The sequence below is a fragment of the Panthera onca genome, chromosome A3 (assembly GCF_046562875.1).
Source record: "Panthera onca isolate mPanOnc1 chromosome A3, mPanOnc1 haplotype 2, whole genome shotgun sequence".
NCBI lineage: Eukaryota > Metazoa > Chordata > Mammalia > Carnivora > Felidae > Panthera > Panthera onca.
The window spans coordinates 38,702,121-38,716,297 of NC_138341.1; the positions used below are offsets into that span (position 1 = coordinate 38,702,121).

Sequence of the window (14,177 nt, forward strand, 5' to 3'; positions counted from 1 at the left end):
GTGAGGATGTCCTTTTCACTGTAGCCCTATAAGCTCTGTTTTTGAAGAGTTTGGGGAGTTTGGAATACTTCCCAACCCCCAAAGATAAGAGGGAAGGGAAGAGGGAAAGGTAATGTCACCAATGTTGGCACTGACACTCTTCCGAGCTGATACTCTTTACACACAGAGGCAGGCTGGCTGGTAGAAGGAGCCTGGGAGGCTGGTGTCAGCTGCCACTTAGGAGGTGGGAGAGGGCTTCGAGTCCCCCATTAAGAAATGCCACCATGGGGGCGCCTGGGTGGCTCAGTCGGTTAAGCGTCCGACTTCAGCTCAGGTCACGATCTCGCGGTCCGTGGGTTCGAGCCCCGCGTCGGGCTCTGGGCTGATGGCTCGGAGCCTGGAGCCTGCTTCCCATTCTGTGTCTCCCTCTCTCTCTGCCCCTCCCCCGTTCATGCTCTGTCTCTCTCTGTCTCAAAAATAAATAAAAAACGTTAAAAAATAAAAAAAATTTAAAAATGCCACCATGGAGTGCTTTCAGAGTAACGCCCTTCTCTAATGTTTGCCAAACGTGAAGTTCTCTGCCTAGAGTAATTTTCACACATAAAAGGGTTCTTCTAAGTCCGGGGAGGTCACTTTTAATTTGAATGAGGCTTTGTTTTATAGAGCAGTTGGGCTGTAATTCGTCTGTTCATTTTAACAAATAAGTTTTTATTGAGGGCCTTCTCTATACTTAGCCCAGTGCCTGATGGTGAGAACACAAAAGCACACAAAAGCGGCAGTTTCCTTCCCTCCAGGACTTTATAATCTAGTCGTGAACAATAAGAAATATACGCATGTAAAACACAACTAAGAATGCAAAGTAGTCCACAATTAAGTACCATAATGAGGGCTAACCACAGTTGATTAGTGGTTTGGAGTAATGAAGATTTTCTCATAAAAATGGGTGAGGTCTAAGATGATTAGAAATGAGAGATCTGCTTTAGATAGTGTTGGCTTTGAAAATCTTCACCTCGAGGGTAGTTGAGCAGCTCTTACTGGCTCCCACCAACTTTTTTAGCACCGCAAGGCTCCAGGTTTCTTCGGGGCCTATTTTACTGATGCATATCTCAGAGCTGTACCTGGGCTTTCCTTCTGTAATGCTGAGTAGTTTAATTACTCTTGCTGTGGTGAGTTGAAGAAAAGAGGCTGGGAGTGATTATTAACTCTTTGCTGACGTTTTTACCCATAAGATTACATTTAAACCAAGAAGTGACTAGGTCAACTTTGGGATTCACTAAGGCTATATTAATTTTGTACGACCTCTGTTAATTTTTTTCTAATATTTCTTCTTTATATGGGATTTCAGATTCATGGAAGCAACTACTCTCATAAAGTGGACATCTTTTCTTTAGGCCTCATTCTGTTTGAACTGCTGTACCCATTCGGCACTCAGATGGAGAGAGTCCGGGTAAGTTCCCCCTACTCAGAAAAGATGCAAAAAGAAAATACTCAAGTTTACAAAAGAAAGGATTTTAAAAGGAGAGTAACTTATTCTGGATACCATCAGACTAGTTGACTGTAAGTGGAAAAGGTCACATGAGCTTTACAGGGATGATTTGTAGACTGTTTACTTCCATTTAAAGCTCAGTTTTCAAAAATTATTTGATTAGTCCTTGTTGCTTAAATTCATCATTAACAATATCCTACACTCAGTCAATTTGTAATAAGTGCAAAGCTAGGGGGACCGTGAGTAATGGGGGCGGAGAGGGAGTGACGGTGGTCTTTGGTCAGAAAAGAGTTTTTCTGAGGGCAAGTGGCCACATACTCATACACTTAAAAACTGGCAAATTAAGCATAATTAATGTTTTTTTTTCTCTGAAAATAAGCCATGACCATGGCTTTTAAGAAAGACTACTGAAAGTCTTTAAAATTTTTTTAAGCTTTAGATTGAGAGCAGGCAAGCACGAGTGGGGGAGGGGCAGTGAGAGAGGGAGAGAGAGAGAGAGAAAGAGGGAGAGAAAATCCCAAGCAGTCTCCACGCTCAGCGCGGAGCCCTACGAGGGGCTCCATCCCACGACCCTGGGATCATGACCTGACCCGAAATCAAGAGTCAGATGCTTAACCAGCTGAGCCACCAGGTGCCCCAACTACTGAAAGTCTTTTAAAAGGAGGCCATTGTCACATTTTTCCCCATTGTCCATAAGTGGTCACCCTCAACTTTTCTAACTGCTATCCCCAGTACTTACCTCCGTATTTCTAAAGTTTGTTCTTATCACCATTTCTATATCAGTTTTAGATCTTATTTATTGACTCCTGTCCATGGTAGAAGAGGATATAGTTCTCACATAGTATCAAAGGGCTCATATTTTCTAACCAAAAGGACCTACCAAGTACTCTGCATAACAAATGGGAAAAAAAGAAGAAAATTAAAAAAACCGGAATGACTAAATTTCAGAACACTCTAAAAACTTCTAGAAAGATATGAAACAGGTCCAACATATGTAAAGAATCAGAATCGTACGGCATCAAAATTTATGTTGTTACAAGTATATCAAAGAACTCTGTCAAGAAAGTGAAAATCCCCTACAGAATGGGAGAAAATATTTGTGAACCATAGATCTGATAAGGTCTAGTGTTCAGAATATACAAAGAACCATTACAACTCAAGAACAAAAAGACAACTTAATTAAAAAATGAGCAAAGGACTCGAATAGACATTTCGCCAAAGAAGGGATACAAATAATACAAGTTAATACAAATCAAATGCAACAAACAAGGACAAATCAAAATCACAATGAGATACTACTTCACACCATCTATGACAACTGTAATAAACAAAACAAAACAAAATAACAAATGTTAGAAAGGATATAGAGAAATTAGAAGTCCCATACTTTTGCTGGTAGGAATGAAAAATGGTACAGCCACTGGGGAAAGCAGTTTGTCAGTTACTCAGAAAATTAAGCATAGAGTTACACGTGACTCAACAGTCCCACACTAGGTATTTCCCCAAAAGCAATGAAAACATAGGTCCACAGACAGACTTGTATGCAAGTGTTCACAGTAGCATCTTCATAGTAGCCAAAAAGGAGAGACAACCCAAATGTGAGTCAGCTGATGAAAAACAAAATGATGTGGTGTGCCTGTGCTATGGAATGTTATTCAGCCACGAAAGGAAATGAAACACTGACGAATGCTACAACACCGATGACCCTCGAAAGTGTTACACTGAGTGAAAAGCCAGACACAAAAGGCCACCTGTTGTAGCATTCCACTGATGTGAAATATCTAGAATATGTAAATCTATAGAGACAAAGCATATCCGTAGTTGTCAGGACCTGGGGGTAGATGGGGATGGAGAGGGGCTGTTTAATGGGCTGCTTTTTGGGGTGATGAAAACGTTCTCCAATTAGATAGTGGTGATAGTTGTACAACATTGTGGACAGAATAAGAACCACCGAAGGCACTTTTAAGCGGTTAAAACTACATTTTATTTCGATAAGAAATATTTTTAAAATGTAATTATGTAAAAAAAATGAGTTAAATGAAGCCAGAATTTATCTTGACCGTGAAAAATTGTTCTGTGGGCTACACCAAATAACATACTCTTTGTTTTCTTTCTGATACTTTTTCCCCCCAGAATGGCCTTTTCTCAATTGTTTCGTTTTCTGTGAACCTTTATTGTCATTTTTAACGTGTTCAAAATCTGCACACAGTATTTTGTATATCTATCACACAGTATTTTCTCAGTGCTCAGTATAGCTTATCTGTCTGGTTTTGGGGGTTTTGTTTTGTTTTGTTTGCCTTTTCTTGGAGTCTTTCTTCTCAAAGCTTTTGTCCTCCCATCTGAACTGAATACCCCCTGGACTTTCTATAAGGTGTCACCCAGGGCACACTTGCCCTTCCCCGCCTGGGTCCCTCCCTGTCTCCCAGATTCCACGTTTCCCCTCTTCCTTGCACTACTCCCTTATTTTGCTAGAGCACATTCTGCAGCCAATTCCTCAAAAAGAGTGTATGAGAGAGAAATTTTAGAGTCTCCACGTTTCTAAAAAATATTTTTCCCATCTTTAAATGTAATTGATGAATTGGCCAGCTTCTAATCCTGGATTGGAAATAATTTTCCTCAGAACCTTGCGGGCATTGACTCCGCCTTACAATTTCCAGTGCTGCAGAGCTGGTGCCTCTCTGATACCTGATTCTTTTATGTGGAATCTTTGGAACCGTTTTGTTTTCCTTTCTGGAAGCTCTTACGAAATTCAGTCCTTTCATTGATCTCTTTTCCCCTCACTTAATGTACTTAACACCGGTAGGTCCTTTCAGTTAGAAGATGTGACTCCTTCAGTTCTAGAAAATTTCTTGTGCTAGTTCTTTAGAAATTCTTCTCCACTTTTCTGTTTTTCTATAACTCCTGACTTAATCCTATAATTGGCTAATTTTTTCCCTCCTATTTCCCATTTGTTTGTACAGTTCTTTTGTAAGAGTTCCTTAACTCGTTATTCCAATTTCCTAAGTTTTTATTTTGACAATCCAATTTTTAATGTCCAAGATTGTTCCTTTTTAGAACATTCCATTCTTTTTACGTGGATTCACTATCTTCTCTTAAATCTGAGAATCTTATTTTAAAAGTTTTGTTCTCTATTATGTCTTTCTCTGGAACATAAAGAGAGTGATAACATGTATGAAAATTTCCCAATGAACTTTGAAAAGCTTCGTTTTATACTCAGGATTTAGCACAATTAACTGTTTGTTTGTTTGTTTTGTTTTGTTTTCACTCAAAAAAAAAAAATAAGAAGAAGAAAAACAGGGGTACCTGGCTGGCTCAGTCAGCAGAGCGTGAAACATTTGATCTCAAAAGTCATGAGGTTGAGCTCTACGTTGGGGATAGAGATAACTAAAAAAAAAGAGAGAGAGAGAGGAAGAAAGAAGGTACTCTTTCATATCAAATACAAAGGCTAGATACAAATAGAAAAAGTTACCCACGTAAGGTCACAAATATTTATTCATGAATGATTGAGGGTTTTTTTACACAAATCAATGTGTTTTCAGTTAAAATCGAGGTGTCAGTATAATATGTACAATTCAAGCATAATTATATCTGAATTATTTTCTAGATTTTGATGATTTGATGGCATGTAAGATCTGTGCTCTGGAAGCACTTCTTTGTAGATTGTCAGGTCAGGAAAAGCTATTGATAAATTTTCTGTCTGTTTAATACTCAATTTTCTTCTTAGTCACTCTGTGAGAGTATCAAAAAATACGTTTAAACAAATAAATCCATATGTCAAAACCGATTTAAAAACCAGTAACACTTTTCTTTCTTTATAGATCTTAACTGATGTAAGAAATCTCAAATTTCCATCACTGTTTACTCAGAAATATCCTCGTGAGGTTTGTATAATTCTAATCTTTTATTTTCTTGTGAATCAAATTCAGAACTTAAAGGGTCTTGAGCCATTAATTCATCAGTTTCCCATTTTACAGATGAGGAAGCCAGAGGTCTAGAGAAGAAAGGGACCTGATCCCAAGCGTACACAACTTGTTAAAATCACAGACTGAACTTGGGTCTGGGGTCCTTGGTGGGGCCCTCAGCCCCGTGTTCTGTGTTCCCTGCTGGGTGATGTCCTATGTGTGCATCCTGTGTGTCCTTTGGCTTGAGTAAGGCTGAACTCCTAGCTCACTCACGGGCATAGAGCTGCTCCTGGGACCGTGCCATTAATCTCTTTATTTCAGTGAATTTGGGAAGGACCTTAAAAACTGGCTGATTTCTTTAAAAAGCAGGGCAGCGGGGGGGGGGGGGGGGGGGGGGGGGGCGGGGCGGGGGTCACTAATTTCCATTGATTATGTGTGTTGGAGTGAAAGCACTCAGAGCAACACTGTAAAATGGTTCAGCAGAGTGGGAGGGAAAATTAAGCTGGTCTTGATGGAAGAAATTGTATGTAATGCACCTTTGAAGTTTGTTTTTGCTACTTTTGTTATTTGTATTTCATAATATATTTGGTCCACACACACATCATTTTATAAATCTTGAATTTTCTTAAATAATTAAACTGAAGTAAATCAGACTGGGTGTTAATTATCAAATTAGAAAAAAGTCCAAATTTATCGGTCAGTGAAGAACTGCATTAAAAAATTATCTTTATAGGGGTGCCTGGGTGGCTTAGTTGAGTGTTCCACTTTGGCTCAGGGCATGATCTCGACGTCTGTGAGTTCAAGCCCCTCTCGGGTGAACTCGAGCCCCACTCTGGGCTCCACACTCTGTCTCCCTCTCTCTCTGCCCTTCACTCGTGCTCTCTCTCTCTCATAAATAATAAGTAAATTAAAAAAAAAATTTTTTTTTAATCTCTATTTTTTGAGAGAGAAAGAGAGTGTGAGCAGGGGAGGAACAGAGAGAAAGGGAGACACAGAATCCGAAGCAGACTCCAGGCTCCCAGCTGTCAGCACAGAGCTGGATATGCGCTCAAACTCACAAACCGTGAGATCATGACCTGAGCCGAGTCAGACGCTTAACCGACTGAGCCACCCAGGTGCCCCAGTAAGTAAATTTTTAAAAATGACCTTTATAGGGGTGTCTGGGTGGCTCCGTCAGTTAAGCAACTGACTGCCTCTTGATTTCGGCTTAAGTAGTGATCTCATAATTTGTGGGATCAAGCCCCAGGTCATACTCTCTGCTGGCAACGTGGAGCCTGCTTGGGATTGTCACTCCCTCTCTCTCTGCCCCTTCCTGCTCGTGTGCTCTCTCCCGCTCTCTCTCTCTCTCTCTCAAAATAAACTTAAAAAAAATGATCTTTATAATATAGAGATACACTAAGCTAAAATGAAATATATTTTACTAAAAATTACTTTGTTATATATTTTTCAAAGTTGATGATTCAATTTCCAAGGTGGCTTATAAGAATATATATTACATTGGGGCACCTGGAAAAATACATGTTACATTGGGACACCTGGGTGATTCCGTCGGTTAAGCATCTAACTCTTGGTTTCAGCTCGGGTCACGATCTCTCGGTTCATGAGTTCCAACCCTGCATCGGGCTCTGTACTGACAGTGCAGAGCCTGCTTGGGATTCTCTCTCTTTCCCTCCCTCTCTGCCTCCCCTGCTCGCTCACTTTCTCTCTCTCTCAAAATAAACTTTAGGAAAAAAAGAAAAAGAAAAGGACCCACACTAACAAGTGTTATAAGATATATATATATATATATATATATATATATATATATATATATATATATCACATTAAGGGAGCTCAAAAAAATCAAGGAAAGGGGTTAGGTACTGATCTCTGGTGTGATTTGTTTAAATTTTTTTTTTTAATGTTTTATTTATTTTTGAGAGAGACAGAGACAGAATGTGAGTGGGTTGGGGCAGAGAGAGAGAGGGAGACACAAAATCCAAAGCAGGCTCCAGGCTCCGAGCTGTCAGCACAGAGCCTGACGCGGGGCTCAAACTCACGAACCACGAGATCATGACCCGAGCCGAAGTCGGATGCTCAACAGACTGAGCCACCCAGGTGCCCCTCTGGTGTGATTGTTTTTAATTGAAATTTTTATTGAGATAATTGTACATTCATATGCAGTTATAAGATGGAATTATTTTTGTAATGTTTAGCTTGAGAAAGGGAGTGAGCATGAGCAAGGGAGAGGGAGAGAGAATCCCAAGCAGGCTCTGTGCTATCAGCACGGAGCTGTAAGCATGGAGCTCAGTGTGGGGCTCAGTCTCACAAAACCCGACATCATGACCTGAGCTGGAATCAGCAGTTGGTCGCTTAACTGACTAAGCCACCCAGGCACCCCTAGATGGAATTTTTTTTTTTTAATGTTTATTTGAGAGAGAGAGAGAGGGAGAGAGAGAGAGAGAGAGCATGAGCAGGGGAGGGGCAGTGAACAAGGGAGACACAGGATCTGAAGCAGGCTCCAGGCTCCAAGCTGTCAGCACGGAGCCCGATGCGGGGCTTGAACTCATGAACCACGAGATCATGACCTGAACTGAAGTCAGTCACTTAACCAACTGAGCCACCCAGATGCCCCAAGATAGAATTATTTTTAAAGACAGGTTATGTCTGTGTTTCAAGGATATGATTTAAGACCCTTTATTATATGTTAGAAAACAATCAATTCAATTACCATGAAATGGTCCGTGTTTATTTGGACCAGGGATTAGCAACCTATGTCCCACAGGCCAAATGCAGCTTTCTGTCTAATTTTATAATAAAGTTTTATTGGGCCACAGCCATGCCCATTTATTTACTTAAGATCTGTGGCTGCTTTTGTACTTTCCTGGCAAAGTTGAGAAGTTGCGTCAGAATCTAGCCCACAAACTTAATATATTTACAGAAAAAATTTTCTGATTCCTGATTTAGCAGACTATTTCATGGTCTAAACCTGGCCCTTCGTTACAAGACAATTTTTATATTTCAGTATGTGATGGTTCAAGACATGCTCTCTCCATCCCCCATGGAACGGCCTGAAGCTACCAACATTATTGAAAATGCTGTATTTGAAGACTTGGAATTTCTAGGAAAAACTGTACTCAGACAGAGGTCTCGCTCCATGAGTTCATCAGGAACAAAACATTCAAGACACTGCAGCAGCTCCTGGAGCCCTTTGCCAAGCAATTAGCCTTAACTTATGTTCACACCCCTAACAGGTGACACAGAATGGCCTCTTAGGAATGTGGCTTTCCGAAATTGTGAACTTGAAAATTTTGTTCTTCGCTCAGTCTTATTTTGGACTACTCTTTCTACGTCATATTTAAACTGGATTTGGGGGCATAACCTAATTTGAGCCAACTCTATACTGCTATACTCCAGAAGAGGGCTCTCACTAAATCACGTGTGGTCCTTGTTCTTCGTGGGTCTCTTGAAACTGGCTGGCCAAGCTTTATAGCCCTCATCTTTGTCTGGGGGCTGGGGGGGGGGGGGGGGGGGGCGGGTAGAAGCAATCCCTAAAATATAAAGAGAGAATTAAAGGGAAATATTTTTATAGTTCAGAAGAATGACAGTTCCTACATGTGGTAATTATATTGTTCTAGAAATATGCTTTCTAGAGACACAGTGGTGATTTTGAAACTAATTTCCAAAAAAGCTGACTCCGTTTTTGACCTGGTGGGTGGATGGAGAATCTGCACTATTTTGGAGGACAAGTGGCACAAATTGTATAATAATGGTTTATGTCCATAGCTAGTTTTATAGTGACATTTGTAGTATTGAATAGCTTTATTCCTTAGATGGTTCTAGGGAGAGTTTAAGAGCTTTTTGTACTTTTACCTCCAATAAAGGGAAAATGAAGCTTTTTGTGTAAATTGGCCACAAGTTCTGGTTTGGGGAAGGAAAAAGCTGTAGTGAGACATGAATCGTATGTGACGACTAACTTCTTCAATGATGGACTTTTTAAACCTAATGAAATCTTAAATGTTTTATGTGTAATCCTGTAGGCTGGTACTTTCCCCAAACTGATTATAGATAACAGTTTCATCATCTAACTAGCTAACATGTTTTTATTTTTCACTGTAAATATGTTTATTTTTTATTTATAAAAATTCTGAACTCAATCCATTTGGGTTGGTGGTGTACAGAACGCACTTAAGTGTGTTAAGTATTGTGACTTCTTTCAAGTCTAAATGATTTAATAAAACTTTAAAGACTTATTTACAGTTGGCTCTTCTTGGGGGGAATTGGCTCCCAATGGTAGTTTTGCAAATTTATAAAACAGGGTCTTAGGTCTAGGAAGGGTCATAACCCTACTCTCAAGAAAACTTTCTCTAGGGGGCGCCTGTGTGGCTCAGTCGGTTGAGCGTCCGACTTCGTCTCAGGTCACGATCTCGCGGTCCGTGAGTTCGAGCCCCGCGTCGGGCTCTGGGCTGATGGCTCAGAGCCTGGAGCCTGCTTCCCATTCTGTGTCTCCCTCTCTCTCTGCCCCTGCCCCGTTCATGCTCTGTCTCTCTCTGTCTCAAAAATAAATAAATGTTAAAAAAAAAAAAAAGAAAGAAAACTTTCTCTAACCTTTTTCAAACGGTGTTTTCTCTCTTCTTTCCCAAAGACTTGACAAAACCTAGTCTTTTTCAGAAATCACTGGACTCATAACTAGGAGACGTCTGCTCGGGGCCTACCCTGTGCCAGGGACTGGGAACAGAAAGAGGACCCCGCCCTGAAGGGAGCCGTCGCAGAGACCAGGGCCCGGGAGACGCCGGCTGTGCTGGCGGCACAGGATGTCCGTCCGGCACGTTCCAGGGGGAGGCGCATGGCATGCTGGGCGGATGAGGCGCCGGCCAGCCAGGCACAACTTTCAGGGGCCAAAATGCAGGATTACTTCCGTTTTGCATGCAAATAATGTCTGCCCCACAAAGTTCGGGGCCATCTGTAAGCTGGAAAAGCGCGTCACGGGCATCTGTGTGTCTCCTCAACCCTCTGCGCTTCACGCTGCGGCTCGAACATCACCGTCCTTCCTGGGTTCCGCTTGGCCCCTGGCCAGCCCACCGCCCTCTTGCTTCTTCGTCTCTTGGCCGGCCTAGTTGTCCCCTTACCTCTTGCCTCTTCACCCCAGAGAGGGATCCTGTTGAGATCCTCCCAGCACGCCGCTCAGTCCCAGCTGCGGACCCTCCCTCCCTCACAGCCCTGAGAGCTGGCCGTGGCAGCTGTCATCGGTGCCCTCTCCTGGTGACGCTCAGGTCCCAGACAGGTGCTGGACCTAGGTGCCTGGGAACCAAACACAGGCATTACAGTTTCTAGTCAGGGTTTTGTCTACTCCCTTGTACCAAGCTGTCTGAGGATTTGCACACTTCTTTTATGATAGAATCAAGCCTTCTTCCATTTTCCTTCTGCGCGTGCCTTCGCTGGCCACCAGCAGGAAAGCAGGCATGGGGGGTTTAGGGGCTGGGCCAGCGGCTCCTGGCAAGTCCTCAGCGTAGCCAGAACAGAGTCTCCCGCGTCCTCACCCAGAGCCCTTTGTCCTGACTCCACACCCTACCTCTCCCTTCAAGTTGTTGCTTCTGGTGTTTTCTGGTGCTTTCTGGGCCCCTCCCTCCACACTCGCCTCTCCCTCCAGCACTTTGTCGTTGTCAGGCCGCAGATGAGCCAGTTCTCGGGTGCAAATCTGGCTTCTTTGGTAGCTAAGGTCCCCACGGGTAGGGGCGCACCTCCCCGCCACCCCAGCAACATCTGGCACAAAGCTCGGCACTTGATCACACAGTTGTGGCGCTGAATTTGGAGGATGTAAGGGGATGACAGGCATAGCTGCAGCCCTCGGGAAGTGGCCAAATGAGGAGGCAAAGAAACGTACCAGTCACTGCAATAAATACTTGGTAAAAATGGAGACATGATGGCGGAACAATCCTAATGCTAAAGACAGAAGTCTCAGTTGCTGGAAGTTTCTGAAAAGAAGGGGGGCCCTATGCTTTAAATGAGAGGAGAAATGGGCTGGGACACTTGGCACCTTGTGGCTCTGTCCGATGCTGTCCCATTTGGCTCCTTCCTCACCTGTCACTAGAGTGCACCCACCACCTCCAGCCAAGCCTGCATGGGACGGATTCCGGTGGGAGAGCCACGCATGCCTACTGACACGGAGCCAGGAGGAAGCTCACGCACATCTTTCAGGCTCTGCCCTCCCCGAAGGCAGCAGTACTCCAGTGAGTGCTGGTCCAGAGGTGGGGAGGATGTGAGAACTTCATCAACGAGCCACCTACTCTGCCCTCTGCCTCCCAGTGGTCCACTAGAAAGCAGACATTGATGATGTTTGGGGTGGTTTGCCTTTTCCCTGTTGTTGCTTACTGATCCCTTCTCCCTGGATGCTTTTGCACCAAAAGCATCTATTTCTACAACAAAGTGGAGACAGAACAAGTTTCCAATCCAACCATGGGCCATAGAGTGACTCGGCCTTACTCCTGGAGAAGTCAAAGAGTAAGCAGAAACGCTGGATGTTTTCTAGTCCACCTCTGGGGACATTTGCTCCTTCCACAACTAGATTTGCGAGGCACTGCTTAAGGAGACGTCCTCCTCCAGATTCTACCCATGCAACTACAGTAGCTGCCACTAGGGGGCTCGTTTTCACCTTTTTCCCCCACAGGAAGCAAATTGTTGAGGGTGGGGATAAAACACATTCTTGCACCTGTAAGGGTATCACCCCCCCCCCCCCCCAAAGAGACAACACATTACAAGAACAGCATAGCATGCATGTCCACGCATGACCGACAAGAACATACCAGATATGGTAAAGTTCAACCACAGCATGTCTCATAATGCTTTTGCCACGAACTGCCTTTAAATTCAAGTGCACGATGACTTAAAACAATAAACGGGACAATATGTGCCGACTTCTTGCAACAGTCCTGGCATCCCTAATCCCTCCATGAGCACCCTCTCTTTGGAGCAGCAGAGTGGCTTCCTCTGGTTGCTCTGCGCCCCGGGATTGCACTAAGAAAAGACTGGAGAAGGCAGCAGAAACAGCCCAGGGGAAGACTTGTGGGGAAGGGGAGGAATAAGAGAGCTCTCAATCATGGTAGTGGAGAAAATAGATGAATTTGAGGACTGTTTTTGAGGCAGGAAGGCCAGGACACTGGAATTTAAATGAATACAGATGAAGGAGTAGATGGCTCCCAGATTTCAGGTGCAGGAACTTGGATAGAATCCAGAAGAACAAGGGCGTGGTTTGGGGACAGATGTGCTCTTTGAAAAATGATGAGTTTCCCAGGAGTCAATGCTAAAAATTTGGGGCTTATTCCGGAGAAAATGTGAAACCGTTGAAAGTTGCTGGGCTGAAAAAGAAGCTGCTGAAATTTTAAGATCGTCATGGCAAGTGAGGAAGAGGGTTGACTGGAGGGAGAAGGGGCTGGAGAAAGAACCAGGCAGGATGCCTTCATCCAGCAAGAGTCAGAGGCCCTGAGCCAGGTCAGTGGGAGCTGAAAGACATCCCTTGTCCGGCCATTACAGCGGTGCTGGCCCCCAATAGCCCAGGGGAGGACCTCTGCCACTGCTCTGTGCTGTTGCCTTCTGAAGGATTTCTCCAAAGGGGGTGCTTCAGTGCCTGGCTTCCTATCTGCCTTCATCTGAAATGCCATGAGCTTTTAGAGAGCACCCAGAGAACATCGTCAGGATGACAGCGACTTCAGGCTCGACTCCTGTCTTGCTGGCAGGAAGAATGTGGGTAGGAAAAGGTTAAAGAACAACGGAGAGTTTGCAGGCCCAGAGCTCAGGTGCCTCCGGGGGGGATCCTGGGAAAATTCTCACTATCCAGAAAGGTCACAAACCTGCCTAGAGGCAGGGAGGGGGCTTTGATACTGAGAAGTAATGAAGGTTAAAGGATGTTCTCTCTCCAGTTGAAGAAATCCTCAGGGGGGGCGGCTGAGTGAGAATACATTCAGCCTGTGGACATTATACAAATGAGTCGGCAGCCTAAGTGGAGTTATAAAATGTCTATTCAGCAAATAAACGACAAACCTGCAAGTCGCAGAGGAGTGTGACCGGGACAACTGCAACCAAAAGCAGCAGCCTCTATATCTGTTTAAATGAAATATTTCCGTAGGCATAAAGAAAGTTTAGAAGTATCCACACCCAGGGGCGCCTGGGGAGCTCAGCTGGTTAAGCCTCTGACTTGTTTTCAGCTCTGGTCATGAGTTCGTGAGTTGGAGCCCCGAGTTGGGTTCTGCACTGTCAGCTTGGGATCCTCTCTCTCGCCTTCTCTCTGTCTGCCCCCTGCTCACATTTTCTCTCTCTCTCTCAAAATAAATAAACTTGGGGCGCCTGGGTGGCTCAGTCGGTTGGGCGTCTGACTTCAGCTCAGGTCATGATCTCGCGGTCCATGAGCTCGAGCCCCGCGTCAGGCTCTGTGCTGACAGCTCAGAGCCTGGAGCCTGTTTCGGATTCTGTGTCTCCCTCTCTCTCTCTGACCCTCCCCCGTTCATGCTCTGTCTCTCTCTGTCTCAAAAATCAATAAACGTTAAAAAAAATTTTTTTTAAATCTTTAAAAATAAACTTAAAAAAGAGGAGTATCCACACCCTACCCAAGGCCACACTGGCTACCTCAGGAGAGTGAAGTGGCGGGGTGGGGTGGGGGGGGGAGCAAGGGGAAGATTATTAACTTCAGTCTCCCCATTGTATTGTTTGACTTCTTCCAACAGGATACACTGCTTTCGGAATTAATACTATTAAATTAACTAGAGAAAGGAAACCAATAAATAGCATTTACCGTATGTTCGTTGATCTCATTTTGTACCCTGCTCTATCGTTTAGAA

At 43.8% G+C, this 14,177-nt stretch overlaps 1 protein-coding gene across 1 annotated transcript in view; it reads left to right on the forward strand.

Annotated features, from left to right (window-relative positions):
• Positions 1-9,599, forward strand: part of EIF2AK3 (eukaryotic translation initiation factor 2 alpha kinase 3) — a 66,241-nt gene extending 56,642 nt beyond the window's left edge. The window contains exons 15-17 of the mRNA XM_060655559.3: positions 1,325-1,426; positions 5,284-5,346; positions 8,372-9,599. Of these exons, the coding sequence (XP_060511542.2) occupies positions 1,325-1,426; positions 5,284-5,346; positions 8,372-8,572 (366 nt within the window). The 3' untranslated portion in view covers positions 8,573-9,599. The remainder of the gene's footprint in view (positions 1-1,324; positions 1,427-5,283; positions 5,347-8,371) is intronic.
• The last annotated feature ends 4,578 nt before the right edge of the window (positions 9,600-14,177 follow it).